Raw genomic sequence first — 22,568 nt, 5'->3', positions numbered from 1 at the left:
AAGTCTTCTCTGAGTAGTTGTCTGACTAAATCTCTCCTTTTGTGGAGGCAAATGGTGGAGTAAAACACTACTTGTGCAGAAAGATTTATACCGCTGGTAGGAGCTTTCTGTTGCTAAGCAATGGAAGGGGGTGGGATGTCAAACTGAATGAGGGTTTTGCATAGCCCGATGTGGATATTCACCTAGTATGCATTTCATTACAAGACACTTCAGTGGCATGTAATACTGGATAACTGATTATTATTATTACCTGCAGACAATTGAAAAATGTCTTCAGCTTGTAAATATCTCTTACAATTGTTTGTCTGATGCTGACTTGAAACAAGTCACTTTGCTCACATTTCGGTTTTTGTGGTTTGTGTGTGTGTGTGTGTGTGTGTGTGTGTGTGTGTGTTTTGTTGTTGTTGTTGGGGGGAGGGGTCAAATTCCCTTTTATCATCATTGCAAGACAAAATGCAATGATATTAATACATAAATCCTAGTTTTAATGGCATCATGTAGCTACATAAACAGGATCATGGTATGTAAACCCTGATAGGATATTGGCAAACTTTGAGGGAGACATCAGTAAAATGTTTTTGCCTGATTTCTTGCAAACTTGCGGTTTTGTAAAGCATGCAAGTGAATTTGCAAAAGATGAGCCTTAAAGGACAGGTTCACCTTCATAAACATAAGGATTGAGAAAATGCAGCAATATAAGTAGAACACATCAGTGAAAATTTGAGGAAAATTGGACAATCGATGCAAAAGTTATGAATTTTTAAAATTTTTGTATTGGAACCGCTGGATGAGGAGACTATTGCAGCTTGTGAGTCATATGCGTACAACAGTATAAAGAAAATGTAAAGAAAATTCAACATATTTTCACTTTTTTCGCATAATAAAAGACCACTTGACTTGTCTCTTTCTAAAGGCAGGGGGAATAATATTACCCCTAACATATGTCGGTAACGAGTCAAGGGAATGTGTACTTTTTTTCAAAAGATGAAATTTTGTGAAATTCTCTTTATATTTTCCTTATATTGTTGTACGCATGTGACATCTGAGTTATTCATACACTGCAGTAGTCTTCTCATCCAGCGGTTACTGCACAAAAACTTCAAAAATTCATAACTTTTGAACGGATTGTCCGATTTTCCTCAAATTTTCAATGATGTGTTCTACTAATATTGCTACAATCGCTCAATCCTTATGTTTATGAAGGTGAACTTGTCCTTTAAGCATTGTGGCCCACTATCCTTGTACAGTGCAATAATGCCACATGGGAACAGTATAGTGCAGCACTAGCCTGCACATTACTTATGTATACGATTGCACCTAAGGGTGGGTGAGCCAAACATCTATTGCTACATTGCCTAATATAGATAATGATGTAATTTTTCTACTCGTGTTGGAGCAACATGGGAGCAGAAAAAAGGCCTGCAAATCTGAACTCTGTACAGATTTTACACAAAAATAAAGACAACAGGTTCAATCATTAAACACTTAATAAAGAGCACTTGTTCTGGGGCAACACGTAATCCCTCCATCTTTTTTTTTTTTTTTTTTTTTTTTTGGGGGGGGGTGCTTTCTTTTCCTTGAAACATCAGTGTAATAAAGGAATAAGCTTCATCCAACTATGGGAACGGGAGACTGTCCTAACTTGTCTCTGTTGTTGCAGACTCAAAGATACTTAATTTCACCGCATGTGTTCTCTAAGTATTATCTCTGGTGATGTTGAGCACACATTCTCTCGAGCCGCAACGTTTCAGGTCGGCAAACACGAAAGGGGGCTTGCACCACCAGCGCTAGGTCTGGGGCAGATTACTTACGACGCGATGGTGCTGCTCTATTCCACCTCGAGTGTGAAATTCCAGGGAACAAGACGCAGGGTCAGAGGAGCAAATATGTAACAATTTGTAGCGCTGATTATGAAGTTACCGATTTTCAAAAGTGACGGGGTAATGGGACAAACAAACAAACTTGTTTGCGCCATGCCAGGCCGCGAGTCCGACAAAGAACATTCACTGGATACTGTGCCTGGGTTCTTCACTCCTTTGGACAATGTTTGTACAACAAGGTACCGGTAACAAAGGCTCTCGCCTATGGAAGGTCACTAGGGGAATTCTTCCAAATTAGGGATGAAGATGATGCTCTCGTTTTTCCTTGCCTGATTCAACAAACTTGTAAATGCTTGTCATCATTAACAAAGTTGATAACCTTTAGTTTCCGTTCTTTCAGTATAGTATTCTCTCTCTCTCTCTCTCCCCCCCCCCCCCCTCTCTCTTTAGCTGAACTTTGGAGCCTCATTATTTGGCTATTAACTACGAAAAATAATAGAATGTTGCATTCAAATTGGTAGACACTGTCAAATCAACCTAGCTTTTATGGGAGAATCCGCAAAGGTCCTTTTCCATGCTAGAGTGTCAGTTTCCAATGTACAATACCAGACATTTTTTTTCCCTACAGGATGAAAGTCATGGTATTTATAATGCATCAAAAACATTTCTTTTTTTGTGTGTGTCATTATGTGGTAACTTCCTTCCCTTATCCTTGAAGCACGGAATAAAAGGAATCTCATCCTAAAATATGAAGCAAACGTAGACCTCAATTCACAGATATATGCTAGGCAAAAGTAGTAGTAGACCTAATCATCCAGCACACTTATCAGAACACCAGGTCCTTTTATACTAGAAAAATGAAATATACTCCTTTAAAGGAATCGTACAGTTTTGATTGAGACCTAATTTCAGGTTTGTAACATTTTTTGGTGAGATAATGAGAAACCTCTTGTGAAATATGAAAGAGCATGTAATTCCATGAGGAATTCAACGTTTATTTGATGAAAATTGGTTTTGAAATGGCTGAGATATCCAAAACAGAGCGATTCTAATAAGTGTGGGACCCACATGTTACTACAATGTTTCAGTCATTCCAAACCCGATTTTAATCAAATAAACTTTGAATTTCTCTTAATATGGTATGCTCTGTACTATTTCATAAGTGTTTTCTTGGTATCTCACAAAAAGTTGAAAGCCCAATTCTCATCTCCACCAATGTAAAAGAATTATCTAGCTAAGGAATACACAAAAAGAGGTCCTTTTCAGAATACCAAGTCTCCTTGCATCATTACGTTGTTTACATCCTCTCCTGAATCCACAGAAAAGTAAAAAAAATTCTGCATCAAATAGTGTGTGTGAAAAAGAGAGACGAAAAACACGACTATTCATGAACTCCAATACATTAAGGCTGATAACTCAAAATGTGCAAGAATTTCTCATATTGTAAGGCACATGACATTGTGAGGAGGAGATTAAATCAAATTAGTGGATTGCTCACTTACCACTCTTAGATACAGAGCTGAGGTTTTGCAAGTTAGGCGCTTAACAAAGGATTGAAAACTGCACCCACAATTAACACAACGGAAAAATAACATGCCACGCATCTGCAACAACAACAGCATATTGCAAACATAAAGTCATGTGACCAGCATTCATTGAAAAAAAAATGCCATGTTTCACTTCTTGCACAAAGCAACATTAGTACCAGTCACACAGCAACATGGCTTGAGCCCAGCAGATGGAGTTAAAGGGGTTGTATAATATTGGTCGAGATGGCAGTTCAGGTTTTCACTTTTTGCAAGATAATTAGAAACCACTTATTGTATTTTCTTTCATATTTCTTGAGAGATTTCTCATTATCACACAAAAAAGTTGGAAAAGTCCCATCTCAACTGAAACTATACCATCCCTTTAAGTACATATTATGGGTCAATGTGGGCAGAAGGGTCCTGGAGTACAATATGACAGTGTCTGGTCAAGTTTCCTTGTAACCACAGCTGAAAAGCAGAAGGTGGCTAATACAAAAATTTCACTTTGTCTTTCAACAGCTTATTCGATGATGCACTCATATTGGTATCAACTGGTAAAAACGAATTGCAAAATACTGTAAGCAGCAACATGCTTCTTTGTGCAATGTGATCGTAAATATCTCATACTGGTAATCTGTGACACAAAAATGCATTGATCAGAGTGAGCATTGCTATGTGGTAGGATGTGAATTGCTAAAGGTAGAATCAATTAAACTAAACAGAGTGTACACATATTTCTCCTTACGAATGTAACCAAATATCTCAGTTACGCTCTAAAGACTAAATTTTCAGGGTAGTTTCATTTTTGCAAATTTTGCAAATAGGCTCAAGATTATGAAAATAAGAATGCCTAAAAATATTGACAATTTAGGAAACAAAAATGTGCACCACATGCACTGTCAAAGGCCAGCACATTAGCATCGCAACATCGAGTAACTACTGGTTCTAGTTCTTTTTTTATTTCTGAGAGACTTGATCTCAGTTCAACGTATGTTTTGACAAAACATTTTGCTTGAGAAGTCACACGTTCTTCTGAACTCTTGCGTCATTCTTTTAATTTGATTTTTTTTTTTCTTTGCAATGATCATGATGAGAAGATCACAAAGTGTAAAATTAACAACTCGCAAAAATGTCCAATCAAATGCCATTCAAGAAAATATCAGTGTTTACGGTACCTTGGGCATTGCACGTGGATCAAATGGAGAATGTAGCTTTCAGAGCAGAAATAAATGTGAGTGGAACTGAGCATTTATCAGGTCATACTGCCTTCATTATATTTAAAACAGTCAAGATACAGGTGTATTTCTGATTAAGTTTCACTCATCTCTTCCTGAAAATGCACTGACAGATCAAATCTATATCAATTTGCCTGGATTACATGAGGATTGATAATAAAAAACAACAAGTTACTTATTGCAAGTGCACTTTGTAACATACTGCTACTCATTATGAAATGCTATAATTCTCTTTACGTGCCATTTACACAACACAGCTGTGGCTCCATTTAGTCCTGTCCTTCAGAGATATTCATATTTTAATCAACCCTGGGGCAAAATCACAAATTAAAGTCTGAGCTGAAATATTTCCCCTTCAGTTGCCAACATTTCTCTCTATTTCTCTTTCTTTAGAGTGGGATGAATGGCCCTGTGCAACAATCATCCCTGGCAAGTCTAATTGAAATCATTTACTTTGGGTGATCATGAAAAGCTGGAATGTCACAGCTTAATGAGCACAGTAAAAAAAATAATAATAATAATACAAAAAATAATAATAACAATTCTCTCTTTTTTTCCTCTTCTTCCAAAGCCCAACCCCCACCCAGCCTTTTTCAAGCTTTCTGCCTTTCTATACCTTTGGTATCATTTTCTTTCTCTCTCCCTCTTTCTCTCTCCCTCCTTCCTTCTCTCTCTCTCTCTCTTTCTCCCTCTTTTTCTATCTCTTTCTCTCCCTCCCCCTTACCCCCCTCTCGACTGCAGCTGACACATTACCCCAGATTTTTCATTTACCTGGGATTAAACCAATCTCTGGAACACTTACCATTCTACTTTGTATTGCCAGGTCCCTAATTAGAGATTTGTGCACCTGCATTGGATTGAACCCTTTTTTTTTCTCCCATGCTTCTTCTGGAGATGTTTCACTTTGGTACATAAAATACTGACCTGGGAACGACCGACTGATATCAAAATGCACTTCAACATAATTTGTTTGTAATGCATTAACACGGATCTTCAAACGTATACCATTTTTGGAACACTTACCATGCTACTTTGTATTGCCAGGTCCCTAATTAGAGATTTGTGCACCTGCATTGGATTGAACCCTTTTTTTTTTCTCCCATGCTTCTTCTGGAGATGTTTCACTTTGGTACATGAAATACTGACCTGGGAACGACCGACTGATATCAAAATGCACTTCAACATAATTTGTTTGTAATGCATTAACACAGATCTTCAAACGTATACCATTTTTGAAGTATCATGATTACTCATAGCATATGTCCCTATTTGAGAAGTATATCTGTCACATATTTCAAGACACATGTGCGAGTGTAGGAAGTTTTAAACAAGCTATTGAACACTGGGACCTTCTCTCAATTTTGAGCAAATTTCTTCATCAAGAGACGCTCCTTCATCCCAATTCCTCAACAAGACCTACAATTCCGCAGAATCATTGTGTTGTATAAAGTAGTACTATAATGACTAATTGAAGTGCCCAGGTACCAACCATGATGGTGACTTCACCTGCCCCGGAATGGGCCATGGAGGTGTGCCCTCTTCACACCTTGGGATAATGGCACCTCAATGGATAGGTGCGCTTCCCATTCACATGAGATTTGGAGGGATGAATAAAGGCAATCAAGGGCTAAGAACTGTCGTGAGCCACGGTTGTCAATACATCCTCCAAGCAGCTACCCTTTGCACTCCATTTGGCTAGCCTATTTCCAGGCAGCATTGCTTTTCTTTCTTTAAGACCATAAAATTTATGAAATAAAACTCTCCAAAAAAAATGCATGATTTTGAAACAAATTCTTGCACATTTGTGTGTAAGTTTCAAAGCCATAATACTCAAATTTTACATTTATCAACTGAACACTTAAGCTTAATTCTTGTACCAAATTATGAAGTAAAAATTGTGAAATGTTTGTATATTTTTGGTGCAAGAAGCCAGTGTTAACAAAACAGAAAACTTGGACAGCAGACTAAACAGTAGGCCTACACTCAATCAGAAGTGAGAGAGACAGATATAAGAAGAAAGAATGAGGGTATACAAGTAAAGAACACACAATGTCAATCAAACCGGCCAAATGACAAATTGAGTTTGCTGGATGGATTATCCCAAACTATTTGGATCTTGCAATCAAGCTATTGTCATCGGAAGCCCCCAGAGTACGGAATGGTTGCAAAAGATGAGTGCCCACTTTATTCAATGGATGCAAACATGACTACATAATGTAATCCCACTACAACATGAAAATGGTGAGATAAGTTTATTTACTTATGAGCTTCAAACCAGTTGAAAACTGTAGATTCAACCACTCTGGGGACCCACTCTTTTAGGTGCATATGTTCCTTTTCTTCTCAAGGTTGCATACATATGTCATTGAAAGAATGTTCCCAGTCTGACATGGAACTCTCTTCTTTTTTTTCCCAAAGGAATGCAAAGAGAAATGTTTGGCAAATATTTGCTCAAATGAAGAGCCCTCAGAGATAAAATCTTTCTGGTACAGAGAAATCATTCAGACGAACAAGGGTATAGAAATCCAATTGTCACGTGTTTGGCTACAAATCAACCATAATACTTCTGAGAGGGTGTACAATCATGTGTTGAGCTGGTGATGTTGAGCAATATCTTGAGTGATATAGTGTACAAGATTTTAGCCATCAGTGCATTGCCTTCTCATATCAATTAATCTATAGCCTGTGCATGGATGATTTGAGACAAAAGCTGTTGATGTGTTCAGTTTCCACATCCTTTGTATATATGTCTTTCATCAGTTGTGGAAATAAGATAAAATGAAAAGAAAAAAAAAAAGAATCAGCAAATTCCTTTCAGTTCTCATTCTCACCTCATAAACAATCCAGCGAAACACAAAAACTCAAATAGTTCATGCCCACACTGTCAATGCTAACATTTCAAACTTTCTCTCATCTTTTCACCAATCATATAAATTTCTTGGACTATTGACTTGGTCTGTCAAGTAGGACAATATATCAACATATGTGTGATGCTTCATTGATCATAGGGGAAAAAAAAAACTGTTTGATAATAGAAAATGGATTCATATTACTTCTGTGGCTAACCTTCTCCCCTGATTTTGACCTATGCAATACACAACTTCAAGCTGCTTATTGTATACTTTGAATACAAACTTCACTGGGTATTAAGTTTTTAACTTGCTCCAAAAAAAAAAAAACACCTCAATGATGTTAAAGCGAGATACAAACAGAGTATTCAGGGTTCGCATACCTTAAAAATCAATGACTGACAATGCACTGGTCTTCAGACCAAATTTGCTGTCCAAATCCAGTTAGACAAACCCAAAAGGACCCTGCTGGGTGCCATAGCTGATAATTGAGTCGAAAAATAACCACTCCAAAAATAGAAATAGACTCGATGAAATGTTTTGAGACTATCTAAACCTTTTCAGAACATGCACTTATCCTTCTCTTGCTTTATGTAGGCTCCTATCATCCTCATTGAAAATAGTAGACAAACCTTGCATTTGTGTATTGAACTTGTGCATATTTGTGTAGATAGATGTGTCAGGGAGAGGGTAGATACTGTAGATGGATAGAGGAAAAAAAAATCAGCCTTATTGTATTATAAAATTACAACTTATGTACGGCTATCATCCCACAAGACCTCACCCTCTCCAATGTTATCGTGCATACATGGAGTCAATCTCCATCTAATGCCTACCAAACCAAGTGGAGTAGAATGCCATGGTACATTGAGCTGAAATTAGACATCATTGTTTCATAGACTGATGCAGCTCACGATGATCATGAGAGTTTAAAAACGATGACTGATTACAACTGTACCTCTTTTGGTCCTTCGGAATCTAAGGAAATAAGGGTATAAAGGGGGAAATGCATGTAAGTGCATGCTCAAGAAAGGGGCTCTAATACATTTGACACTACTCTGTTGCTCCCAAGGGGGCATGATTGTACTATACAGTAATGAATTCAAGGGTAAACACTGCACTTCTTGGTGGTTTGTTACATTCTAATTTTTTGAATCTTACATCTTTGTCAGTCAGTGGGACTGTACAACCATCTTTTCTGTTGAAATGATCTTCATTCTCAAATATGAGATGCAAAGCAATTTTTGTAAATGCTACAGGGACCCAATTCATGACTGGCACCATCAATGAACCTCTGCATTTTGCATATCATCTAATTTTGAGGGTCAACATTTTCACCAATTTGTTAAAATCTAATTTCTGGCTGACCCCAAAAGGAGTGGGCAATAAGAGCAACTGTAACCTTCAAAGAAAAAAAAAATCAGTTACACAAATGAAGATGTAACTGACAATCAGCAGGTAGTGTACGGTTGGCAAACAAGCCGAGGACTTCCCGCTTTCACAAAACCGGCACTCCTCTTTTGTGCTGGCACCAACGACGACTGGTGATGCAGCGGGACCCTTGTTGCATAATTGGCTGGGGCACAGAATAGTGTCACCTGCACGAGTGGACCCTAGACGTGGGTAAACAACGAACACTCCACACAACTGTCTGGATCCAGACTGACAAGGTCCTGGCCTGGGGGTACATTTCAGGCAACCCTAGGCAGATAGGTACATTGATAGGCAAAACGGATCCTGAAACTCATGTGTCAATGACAAATATCTAATTCTGAACCAAAATCACAACGGAAGAGGCTGAATAGGAGTTTAACAGCAGGTCATATTAATCATAAGCTTTGTTTGAATAGTGAATACCTAAAGTCATCATCAAAGTCAATTTGTAGAGAAGAAAAACTATTATAAACTTCCATTAGAAAGATCTAACTAGGAGAGCTGATCCACAGTACTATTAAAGGTAGGGAATCCCATTTGCATGCCTTAAATGAAGAGTTGTATAAATACAGTGGTATGTTGAAGAGAGTATCATTTTAGAAACTCCCATAAAGTATTGAAAGTGGAAGGTAACATTTAGTACATTTTTATTGACCGTTAGATTTTGAATTAAATTTTTTTCGGGGCTCACCGTAAATTCCAGTACATTACTAGGCTAGCTTTGCAGACCCATGCACTGCATGTGTGTCCATCATGTATATTTTGTGAAGAAAGTTCATCAAAACTTACATACATTTCTATATACATTCTTGCCACATACTCTATATGTTATTACATCAGCTCTTATACTTTTAGATTTGTGTTTATAGATAAAAAATACAGAAGACTGCAACAAAAAGGCTTAAAGGGGAAAGCTAGTAACTGATCAGTGGGAGTCAGTGGAAATGCTGGGAGATGATTGTTCCAATCCTTATGGGATTCATTCAAGAGTTCATTGTATATCTATTGTTGTGTGAAAATGATTTGCTTCAGAATGGTCTCATATTCAAGTAAAGTGCAGTTTAATGCTTCCAGGTTAGCGTCCCTGGTCAGTGACGGAGCATTAATCTGCACATTACTTGAATATGAGACCGTTCTGATGCAAATCATTTTCACATAACAATAGATATACAATGAGCTCTTGAATGAATCCCATAAGGATTGGAACAATCATCTCTCAGCATTTCCACTGATTCCCACTGATCAGTTACTAGCCATCCCCTTTAAGTGTGGCTGACACACGGACCTTACTGAGTAGTTGAGTTTTGTGCATTATTCAAATTGTAGATAACTGTTGACTTCCAAATTTCTCAGCAGTGGCCTAAACAAGTCCCCTGAGGTTCATATTTAATGTTTTGCTGCATTTTGGGAGGTCTGTAAAAGGTATCCCCTACCTTTAAGGGCTTTTTACACTTGTGTTTCTTAACCCCGGACTTTCTCTGACCCAGGACTATCGTTAGTCCCGTACCAATTTTTTCAGCTTTTTACACTCGCCAATTAGTCCCGTACTATCTCTTGTACGGGGCTAAGCAGAAAACTGACCTTTTTACACTCGTATTTCTTAGCCCCGGACTTTCCAAACCACATGAATATTCATAATTACGCTGTGTACTGTACACGTACACGCACGCACCGGCAGCACTTGATTACCTCGTTTCTGATTGGTCAGTGAAGATCGGACTTCGTCTCCGTCGCTTAGCCCAGGATTATTTTTTCATTCTGTTTACACTCACTTGCTTGGCACCGCAATTGCGGTGCTACACCCTGCTATTTTGCAGGGCCAGATAGTACCGTACTATAGGTGGGGCTAGCCCACTTTGGCAAAAACGAGTGTAGACAGAAAGTGGGCTAAGGATAGTCCCGTACCAACGGTGGGGCTAAGGCCCCCCCCTTAGCCCCACCGTTGGTCCGGGGCTAAGCAAAAATTTACAAGTGTAAAAAGCCCTTAAGATCATATGAGAAGATCATACAGAACTGAGACAATCCTGCAATTACAGAAAAAAAGGGGGCAGTGTAGCATCCATTCAGTTTTCCCCACGGTGACCTTTTGATTTGCTGTGGGTCATGCGTGAACACCACATCCACGTCCACAACAGTCAAATGGCCATGTGCTCATGAACACCACATTCCAATTGTTCTTTGCCTTTAATCTGCTGGAGAATGCTCTTTGTCCCATCAAGAAGGCCAGCTCAAGGAGGTTACATAGATTTCAAAATGACAAACGGCCCCATGGAATTTCAGCCTGGCGATAATAGGTTAAGCCTATATCATAGCAAGTTTAATCATTACATCAATCCAAGGGGATTATATGCCACATACAGCGATAGAGTTGCGCAACACTGAAAACATTCTGAAAGGCACATTAAAGTTGTTCTGGTGGTATGCCAACAATGTCAGCCGAACTAAAATCTACATTGATAGAAAGAGTATAAGCAATCGAAACTAGGAATAGTGGAGGGGGAAAAAAATCCTGTGGTTTCTGTGACTAGAAATGTTCACAAACATGATTGTCACTTATGCTACATTGATTTAGAGGAACTCCTGTTTGCATCAATAAATTTTAGGGTATGTTTGCCCACTGCTGGGATGTCATAAAAACAGCCACTCCGTGACATAAAGAATGCATCCATCAAAACTGCTGAAGTTTGTCAGCAATCTATCCCTGGATGAATGTACTGTCACCAAAACACATCAAAGACAGATCTTCTTAAAGTAATCGTGGGACAAAAGAAAGAAAGGGTAAAAAAGAAAAAAAAATACATGGATCAATCCAGAATGCATCAAGTAAAGTCTCTACCTCAAGCTCTACAATCTTCTCCTCCTCCTTGGACGGACAAACAATATTTGATTTCATCAAATATTCATGACATTGCAGCAGCAGATCAACCATGTCAAAAGGAAAGATAAAGCAGAAGAAGAAGAAGCACCAGCTTACTCGCCTGCCTGTCTTTCGTTCTTTCTTTCTTTCCTCCTTTCTTTCTTTCTTTCACTCTTTCTTTTTCTTTTTTTACAGTCAGACTTGCTGATCGGTCAATAATGGCTTTCAGCAAAGTAGAATGGAAAGTCTGAATGAGGCCTTCGTATCACAATCAATACCCAGACAATGAGAGAAGTGGAGGTGTTTCACAGAATCAAAACCTCGATTGAGGGCGCCTTCTCCCAAAATAGGTAAAGGTTCTCTTTACCTCAATCAGATCGTCAAAAGCATCCTCAGAGTTCAGGAGTGTCTTTAATGATTTGCAAGAGGCATGCAACAGATCCCACCATCTGGTTGATACAGTGAAGTCCATGAATTTGTATCAGGGCTATTTGCAGAGTTCACTGAAAAGCAGAGGGTAGCTATATGTATATTATCTCGCTTCCCACCAAAAAGAGCACTGGTATCAGGAGTTGACTTGCTGATGAAATTGTCGTCTTGCTACTATGCAGATGCAACATGCAAAACTCAATGTGAGTCAGAAAGTAGTTCACATCTCGACAGGTTGATACCCTCTCTGCAGCTTCTTGCCACATGAACTCAGCAGACATACAGTTAAACAACTTCTGCACAGGGCATCACAAAACAAATCTTGGGGGTCTATAAATACATATGATTTTCATTACACCTTCTTATTTCTAAAATTTAGATGGTAGGATTCCTGAATTGCACTTCGACTTGCGCTAACACATTACACAAAGAGCTTGAGAGTAACAAGTAACAGTCTTCCCAAGATGGTAATCATGTGGTGTGAGTGTATGAAGTGTGGATGACATTTTATTTGTGTTACAAGTTGTCCGCATGCAGCATCCTCATAAATGAGCATATGAGTTCCCCAGCTGGCTCACTGCTGTAGGTGAAGCTAGCCAGTCACTCAATATCCAGTCTTGTTCATTTGCACTTTACTGACAAGGTTCTGATATTGACCTGATATTTTATTACATACCATCTTGCTTGATTACAAGCGAGAAAAGGGGAGAGGGAAAAGGGAGAGAAAACAGGACAGGCAGAGGAAACAGAATGTTTACAATCTCTTGAAGAGCAACACGCTCTTCACACCTCAAAGATCTGAATCTTGTTACCGCCTTTGACGGGGTCAAGTGCAAGCACTTCGCGGCAGGTTTGAATGGGGTCAGTCCCCTTCTAATCACTCAATTTCAAATTTGCTCCAAATACTAAACCTGTTCAAACACAACCCATCCACTCTTCCTTCACTACCGTGACAGATGTTGATAATGGTCATAGAGCAAACCATATGCACAAGTTTGATAAGTGTACATCCAAGATGCTTGACTTTGAGCAAGTTGGTAGAAAACTGATTAGAATTAACATTTTTATGAATACATTTATCATCTGCTATGAAAATTAATAACTGTAATAATAATGCCTACAGTAAACATAAAATCACAACAGCTTTACAGCATTGTCTGGGTTGCTGAAAAAAAACACACACAATGTAGTCCATTGTTCTTTAAACTACACGTATTCAAATCTAGCCTAGATGCCATTCCATAGACTCCAATCCTCATATACCTGCCTTATGAATCAGTTTTGATTATGCACCCATACCTTTGAATTTAGCAAAATGCACAGATTCCAGACATACAATATCAGGATGGGTTGCATGATTTTTGCAAACTCAGCCATGTCTAGTACCTATTATATGTGCTTGTCGTGAGTGATGGAATAGGCACTTTGTACATTACAGCACAATATGCTTTTGCATGTGTGCCATTATCTTGTCTTTACTTATTATGGGACACTGCATTAGCCATTTCCTATAGGCAGTTGCTCTCATTTGGTGAGCATCGCCTTAATCTGGAACAGAAGACAGAGGACAGACTGCATCTCAAAATGATTCAAGAGGAACATAGATGTAGACACGCCATGCAAATTTTATGCATTCACAGCCATGACAGAGCATTGAAGATTTGCAATTAAACACCATTGTCTTTAATGCATCTGACAGGGTATAGAATGTGAGAGATGGAACTTTCAAGCAGCTTTCTGGACTGCAAAACTTGTCCGCAGCGAGAGCTTTTAACTCTGATAAACTCACGACTACCCTAATACTGATAACAAGATGCAAATCCTTTAACACTGGGAAGGCTTGCAAAAACAGGGTTTCTTCCTCTGATGAAATATTTTTTTAAAAGAATGTCATGAACAAAGCCACTAATTATTCCCCTTTGCTCTTATTAACTATGCAGGCCCAATCATATTTCTCGCATTATGACCATGGTTCAACTCTTCTGTATACAGACCTTGTGTTTATACCAAGACAAACTTTTGTACATTCTGGTGAAGTTTCATCTAATTTATGTTTTGTAGGATTTTCGTTTAAAAATTTATATTCTTTTTGTGCTATATGTGACAAATATGAAAATGAAATGAAATGAAAGTGTTATCATTATAAGACTGATCTCACAAGTCAATCAAAGGGCTTTTAGGTGAGTTATATTATCACAGAAAGATCTAATACAACAAGCCATAACCTCATACATAACAAAAGAACACACAGACAAATGTAAAAAATGAATATTACAATTTCACACCAAGTATGGTGGATTCCTACCATTTTTTTCCTTTATGCATAAAAAACACGGAAAAAAATATGTTAAATGCTCATTTTGGACAAAGAAGAGATCTTGACAAAGCAAAACTCAGTACAGACTGGTGACCTCACACCTCCATGCCAACTGCATGCAAATAAACACATTTCTTTTTTTAAAGGCTCTCTGAAAACTGACCTCAAAGAATTCTTAAACCTTTCAATCTCCTTGCCAGTGGTCGGTCACCTGGCGGTCACTCTCAAAGAGAGATGTGATGTCCAAGGCCCATCGGACCTTCGCTAATTTATTTTCTGTGGCTCAAAAATTTCTGACCTTGCCTTCTCAGATGCCTTACCCCCACTGACAACTGGAAGAGATTCTTGATTCTGGTAGATGCGCTATTTTCAGAAGACCACCCTTTTCCATCGGTCTGCATTCCAACAACAGGAGGAGGATCAAGTATAAATACCCTGTAGACAATCAAACACACTGCAGGAGCTTCTTCACAAACACAGACATCCTTACTGATCACACAAAAATTTATGGGTGCCTAAAATATGAAAGGGTCGTATTTGAGTTGTCTCTCTGCTAAGATTACAGGCTTACCCACAGAGTAAACAATTCATGACCTGAATTGTGGTCCCTAACAGCAAAATTTTTACCTTGTATTCTTCGATAATGTAATGACTACTAGGGCTTCCCACAAAGGCTTTACAGAGGCATTTGTAACAAGAACAGCAACAAGCATTTCCCTTCCTCAACAGACCAAGAAGCAAAAAACAAAACAAACAAAAACAAAAACACTTTTTAATATCTATACTTTATTACGCTCTGTTCAAAATGGTTCTATGATAATTAATCCCTGGACAATTACCCCAGACCCTTCCCTTGACCATAACCTTAATCCTAATCATGAACCTAATCCTAACCCTAAACCCATCCCTAACCCTAATCTTTACTCTAACCCTATCAGTAACCGAAAAGGGGGGGGGGGTTATTGTCCCAATATGGTTTAAAATATTACTGTATCAAACTAAACAGCTGACCTGGAAGAAAAAAAATGAATATATATACATGGTATGTGGAGTTTAGTCTGATGACTGTAACTGAAACATGAGACAGAAGAAAGGGGGGTCTGGGTGATCGCACGAATGCTGGTGTCAAAAGTTCAGAACAAGTTCGGACATGAATTGCTCTGCCATGGAAAGCGGTTAAGTCTGTGCCCAGGAATGTCTTTCAGATGGATGTATGCGAGTAAAATCAACACAAAAGGAGAAAGGCATTGATCTTATTATTTCAGCGTGGTCCTGTAGGGGCCAAAGGAATGTTGGATATATTGCGTTGTATCATAAAAATCACACCATTATGATTGAATCATCTAAAAAAAGTGTATCTCTCTATTGAGGGTGACAAAATAGGAGTACATTACTTTTTCCTACCAGTAAGTACCTGCTTTTGATGGAAGAATAATGCAAGTTTCCCCTTGAAGGTTCATGATGTAAAAAACAATATGCTGATAGAAATTACAGTATAAACTGTGGGGACCAGAAGAAACAGTCATAAAGTAACTTCTGACAATGAGCTATCTGCTATACTTGTCCTTTTCTTTGTTCTTTCTTACATAGAATATGTTATATACTTCATTTGATGAATCCACAATTTTGATTGGTCCAAGGGTGCAATTGGCGTGCATAGTTTTTGCTATACTGCCCAGCAGTCATCTAATAGTTTTTTTAAGGTGCGAATAAGTGCATTTCAATGTCTGAATTTAGCATAATTTATATCTTACAATGAAGTGGGATGCTCTTGTATACATATAAAACAAATATCACCTGCTTTCTCTCCGGTCAGGTTAAAACTATAACCCCAGACTTCGTCTCTTGGCATGGCACTGTTGAGAAATCACCTATATATGGGCAATCAGTTATAACCATTCCACTCGAAGTAGTCAATATTTGTATATTACATCACTTTGATTTGAATCAGATGATCTTTTTTGTTTATGAAACAAAAACAAACAAACAAACTATAATGTGTTCTACTTTATTGCTGCATTCACTCAATGGACATATTTGGGTTTCATTCCCCATTAACAATCCAGCCTAACTCTCACATCACAACCAGAACAAGAATACATTTTTAACAGAGCAGAGTTTTATATAAATATTAAACATTATGATTCCTGCATTTCAACTAATTCATCTACATAATAGCAGTTCCATGAAGTAACTTGTCAACAAGCAAATCTCTCTGAATTTAATATCAGCCCACAGCAAAAGGGTACATTAAGTTGTATTCGAGATTTTCTCATGGTAACAATCTACATATAAAACTGAGGATATATCTAAGTGCAAAGTTGCAGAAATAAAATCATGACATGTTTACAGAAAAAAGAATGAGAAATGATCATCCTCTTTCTGGTGGGCACTAATCATATGTATGACCTTCAACTGCTTCCAGGTGGGCAAGTTATTCACACATGAAGGAAGACAAAAAGCATTGTAGATAATTTGTCTTAACGAAGGACGAAAGCACTATGGCCGGGCATGAACCCCGGACCTGTGGACTTGAGGCACAGTACCCAGTCCTGGGCCGGAGGAGCGTTTTCAAAAGTGGGGGGGGGGGGGGGGGGGGGGGGGCACTTCCGGGTTCCATGAGCTAACAAGCAAAAAAAAAGAAAAGAAAAGAGGCCTTCAGCGCAACTTCTGGTGCCACTTCCGGGTTTCTTCAGCTGAGAAGCAAAAAAAAAAAAACAAGGAAAAGTAGAAATTACGCGGTGCGTAAAATATGTCCCCGCCGGAAGTAGCATTTAGTAGTAAAATGTACAATATCGGTAAAAAATCAAGGTCAAAGGTCAAAGATGTCAAAGGTCAAAATTCTGTGTAGAAGTTTTGAAGCCCTCACCTAGTGCCATCACATAAAGCAAACGGAATCGAAATCGGGTTAGAAATGGCGAAGGAGTAGCATTTTGTAGCCAATGTACAATATAGGTCAAAAATCAAGGTCAAAGGTCAAAGAAGTCAAAGGTCAAAATTCTGTGTAGAAGTTTTGAAGCCCTCACCTAGTGCCATCACATAAAGCAAACGGAATCGAAATCGGGTTAGAAATGGCGAAGGAGTAGCATTTTGTAGCCAATGTACAATATAGGTCAAAAATCAAGGTCAAAGGTCAAAGAAGTCAAAGGTCAAAATTCTGTGTAGAAGTTTTGAAGCCCTCACCTAGTGCCATCACATAAAGCAAACGGAATCGAAATCGGGTTAGAAATGGCGAAGGAGTAGCATTTTGTAGCCAATGTACAATATAGGTCAAAAATCAAGGTCAAAGGTCAAAGAAGTCAAAGGTCAAAATTCTGTGTAGAAGTTTTGAAGCCCTCACCTAGTGCCATCACATAAAGCAAACGGAATCGAAATCGGGTTAGAAATGGCGAAGGAGTAGCATTTAGTAGTAAAATGTACAATATCGGTAAAAAATCAAGGTCAAAGGTCAAAGATGTCAAAGGTCAAAATTCTGTGTAGAAGTTTTGAAGCCCTCACCTAGTGCCATCACAAAAAGCAAACGGAATCGAAATCGGGTTAGAAATGGCGAAGGAGTAGCATTTTGTAGCCAATGTACAATATAGGTCAAAAATCAAGGTCAAAGGTCAAAGAAGTCAAAGGTCAAAATTCTGTGTAGAAGTTTTGAAGCCCTCACCTAGTGCCATCACATAAAGCAAACGGAATCGAAATCGGGTTAGAAATGGCGAAGGAGTAGCATTTTGTAGCCAATGTACAATATAGGTCAAAAATCAAGGTCAAAGGTCAAAGAAGTCAAAGGTCAAAATTCTGTGTAGAAGTTTTGAAGCCCTCACCTAGTGCCATCACATAAAGCAAACGGAATCGAAATCGGGTTAGAAATGGCGAAGGAGTAGCATTTTGTAGCCAATGTACAATATAGGTCAAAAATCAAGGTCAAAGGTCAAAGAAGTCAAAGGTCAAAATTCTGTGTAGAAGTTTTGAAGCCCTCACCTAGTGCCATCACATAAAGCAAACGGAATCGAAATCGGGTTAGAAATGGCGAAGGAGTAGCATTTAGTAGTAAAATGTACAATATCGGTAAAAAATCAAGGTCAAAGGTCAAAGATGTCAAAGGTCAAAATTCTGTGTAGAAGTTTTGAAGCCCTCACCTAGTGCCATCACAAAAAGCAAACGGAATCGAAATCGGGTTAGAAATGGCGAAGGAGTAGCATTTTGTAGCCAATGTACAATATAGGTCAAAAATCACGGTCAAAGGTCAAAGAAGTCAAAGGTCAAAATTCTGTGTAGAAGTTTTGAAGCCCTCACCTAGTGCCATCACATAAAGCAAACGGAATCGAAATCGGGTTAGAAATGGCGAAGGAGTAGCATTTTGTAGCCAATGTACAATATAGGTCAAAAATCAAGGTCAAAGGTCAAAGAAGTCAAAGGTCAAAATTCTGTGTAGAAGTTTTGAAGCCCTCACCTAGTGCCATCACATAAAGCAAACGGAATCGAAATCGGGTTAGAAATGGCGAAGGAGTAGCATTTTGAAGCAAAATGTACAATATAGGTCAAAGGTCAAGGTCAAAGGTCACAACTGAAATTCTGTGTAGAAGTTTCAAAGCTCCCATGTAGTGCTATCATATAAAGCAAACAGAATTAAAATTGGCTCATAAATGACAGAGAAGTAGCAAATTGAACATTTTGATCACACACGGACGCACAGACAGACAGACAGACGGACGGACAGACACACGGACACACACACGTACGGAGCCCGTTTCATAGTCCCCTGCTCGAACTCGTTCGGCGGGGACAAAAAAAGGTCTTTAGTCCAAAAACACAAAAACATAACCTTACCACGCTCACCATCTATTTCTTTCTAGTGCCTGGGGTAAAAAAAGTGGGGGGGGGGGGGGCCCAAAGTAGCGAGATCTGTATTCCTTTATATGACACAAAAAAAGTGGGGGGGGGCCCCGGTTCCGCCGGCCATGCAGTCCAAAAGACCATGATACCCCCACTGACTGACGAGCAAGCGTACATCTGTACAACAGCCTTACCTGTACACGGTCAATGACAAGGAGTGGTGGGCAGTCTTGACCAACTGGATAGCCATAAAATGCTGGTCACACGGCACTCCGTTGATACCGACGACGACGTCATCCACCCTGATGCCCTGCGCTTGGGAAACCTTGCCTCCAGGTTCAATCTGCCGGTCAACAAACAGAGGGTCGGGAAGAAAAACAAAGAGCACTTAAGTCGCAATCATTATCAGCTCACATCAAATTGTATTTATTGTACCTCATGTGTCGTTTGAACCCACAAGATACAGGTTAAGATCACCTGAGGGCCACATGATCATTCAGCAAAATAATATGATTTTTTAATCTTTTTTATCTTTCTTTCTTTTTTTGCTGCAGAGTCTTCTGTTTGCTTGGTCATTTTATATCAACAGATGATATGCTGTATTTGCCAAGATAAAAATTTAAACAAAAGAGATAGCTTAAATGCCGAATCATTTAAAAGGTAATCTTTTTAAACAATGCAAAAAATCTTATCTGTAGTAGGATGTCTGTATTTCCAAAAAGTGTACCCTTCCCACACATCACAAAATGTATTTTCGGTCCATGACTTCCTCAATAAATTTGTCATTTTCGAATGGTTTTATGCAGAAATAAAGGAAATTCAAATCATTTTGTACTCCAGATCATAACACTGATATTTTATGGCAAAAACACAGAGTAATTTACCACGATTTTACTGGAACCTTTTGAAAGAAAACTCTTGAAGTGTCAGTGCAGATTAAATGAACAATGAAAAGTGAGTAATACATAGCAGAACATGACAAGAAAGAAAGAAACTGAAAGAAGGTCTGGTATCAAAGAACTTAAAAGAAAATGACAGCAGCCTTATGGTTTGTTTTTTTTTCAGTCTCGAAAGAAATTGGAAGTATAAAGCTCAAAGTACAGCCAGAAATATACATGTAAGATCTGAAAGTTACAATAATTGACTGGACTTGGGATATTGACAAGTCAAGTAGGGAACACTTCACTGCAGATGCTAGAGATATTTCATCCATTCAGATACATGTACAACAAGTGTTCTCATCTCTTCCATTATCAAAACCGCATAAATGATCCTTCACAAATCTAGAATTGCTAACAGGTTTAAAGTTACTGCTACAATTGCGAGCTTGCAAACATACTCATAACTTTGCAGATTCACCATTTTTTGCTAATGCTTCTTTTTTAAGGAATAAGTTAAGATATAGTAACAATCGACTCAAAGCTCAAACTTCTGAGATCTAAGCAGAACCTTCAAAAGACTAGCATACTTTGCGATGTTTCACCTATCGAAGAGTTGAATTTGTAGAATTGATTATGTCTAACCAGCAGACTGACTTATCTTCTCTGAACAGTCTGCGAACCAAAACGAATGTGTTTCCATATTTAGCTACCAGCCCCCATCTCCCATCCCTGTGGAGATGGGATCAATTGTTGCTCCACTAAAAGTGAACTAGCCTTTCATAGCGCCCTTTTGAGCCTCAACACCTCTGGCCCGAGAGAGTTTTGTTCCGCCCCACTCTGATCAATACAGCGCACAATGGAGATTTGCGTCAAACCACTCTCCGCAATGGGCAAAAGTTAAACGGCTTACCATTGATTCAAGACCTCTTAGTTTGAAAACTACAATGACAGGTATGCTATAATTAGAAGAGACCAAATTGTTTGAAAATCCACTTTACAGGGAGAAAACACTCTACTCGCATAAGGAATGAATGTAACAGCATCCCATAACAAGTTTGGGTGGTAGGAGAGCAGTTTTCTTTCACAGAATTGAATGATCTGCTATTTCAGAGAAAAGTTGGAGTAGGTAGTAAGAAGTGTATACAATCACACAATTTTTCCTATGTTTTCCTTTTTATTTTTACTCTGAACTTTTAAAGAAGCATCATTTGTCACAGTAAAAGGTATTTATGTCATTGTCGTCACAGCTCATGTGTTTGAAAGCACAGTAGCATTATTTGCAATGTATGCAATTACAATGCAGATCAAAAAGATTTTATTATAATATCATATACTCAGAAGGTTGCGCAACTTGTCCAACCAGTTCATACTCACAAACAAGAAGCACCAGATAAGAGATGTGCAAGCAAAATTCGAATTGAAAAACCAATCAAAAAGACCAAATTGTGATGATAAATGAATAGCATTATCAACAACTCATCAATAAAAGTAGTAAAATATTGTTCAGATGCTAAGTACCAGTAAATAAACTGCTACCCTCCTGTCACCGCTCTTGATTGTAAATAAGCATCACGTTGAGGCATAAAATTTTTCCTCAATGGGTCTATCCTCGGGGAGCAAAATGCATCAACATAAAATATGTTTGGGTTTGTTCAGGATCTTACAGATTAGATTTTCTTTTTTGCTGATGAAATAGTTGATTCTTTCAAATATTACATGTCATATTTACTGCGATGCAAAGTGTATCAGATACGAGATGTGCGAGCAAAATTAGAATTAAAAAAACCTGTAAGACCAAATTGTGATGATAAATGAATAGCATTAACAACAACTTATCAATAAAAGTAGTCAAATATTGTTCAGATGCTAAGTACCAGTAAATAAACTGTTACCCTAATGTCACTGCTATTGATTGTAAATAAGCATCACGTTGAGGCATAAAATTTTTCCTCAGTGTGTCTATCCTCGGGGAGCAAAATGCATCAACATAAAACATGTTTGGGTTTTATTCAGGTTTATTTTTCAGATTGGATTCTCTTTTTTGCTGATGAAATAGTTGATTCTTTCAAATAGTACATGTCATATTTACTACCATGCAAAGTAAAGAGGCTTCTAGTATCACTCACTGTCACATATTCAAATACATTTGCAATAGCCACAGGGGTGACTCCCTGAAAAATCACTTTAGTACAGAAAAGGGCAATCACCCTTCATGAAGGAATATCTTGTCTATCACATTGTTTAAAAAAAAAGGAAAAAAAAGTCACACATGACATGCCATTATCTGAGCTGTCACATTCCTTTATGATGACATCACTCCCAGTACCTGCGAGGCCCAGGTCCAATTATGACATGGAAGGAAAAATTGCATGGGAAATGTCAATATGTCAGTG

The 22,568-nt window shown here is 38.3% G+C and overlaps 1 protein-coding gene across 1 annotated transcript in view; it reads right to left on the bottom strand.

The window, feature by feature from the left end:
* The window catches only part of LOC139709795 (uncharacterized), a 204,728-nt gene that overhangs the window by 154,339 nt on the left and 27,821 nt on the right, over positions 1 to 22,568 (bottom strand). Inside the window, exon 2 of the mRNA XM_071621757.1 lies at positions 19,489 to 19,637. Coding sequence (XP_071477858.1) covers positions 19,489 to 19,637 — 149 coding nt within the window. The remainder of the gene's footprint in view (positions 1 to 19,488; positions 19,638 to 22,568) is intronic.

This window comes from Diadema antillarum, unplaced genomic scaffold (genome assembly GCF_040938485.1).
Source record: "Diadema antillarum isolate AM-2024a unplaced genomic scaffold, OU_Dant_1.0 seq00001471_RagTag, whole genome shotgun sequence".
NCBI lineage: Eukaryota > Metazoa > Echinodermata > Echinoidea > Diadematoida > Diadematidae > Diadema > Diadema antillarum.
The sequence above is the reverse complement of the archived record's forward strand: the minus strand, read 5'-3'. Positions and strand labels throughout refer to the sequence as shown.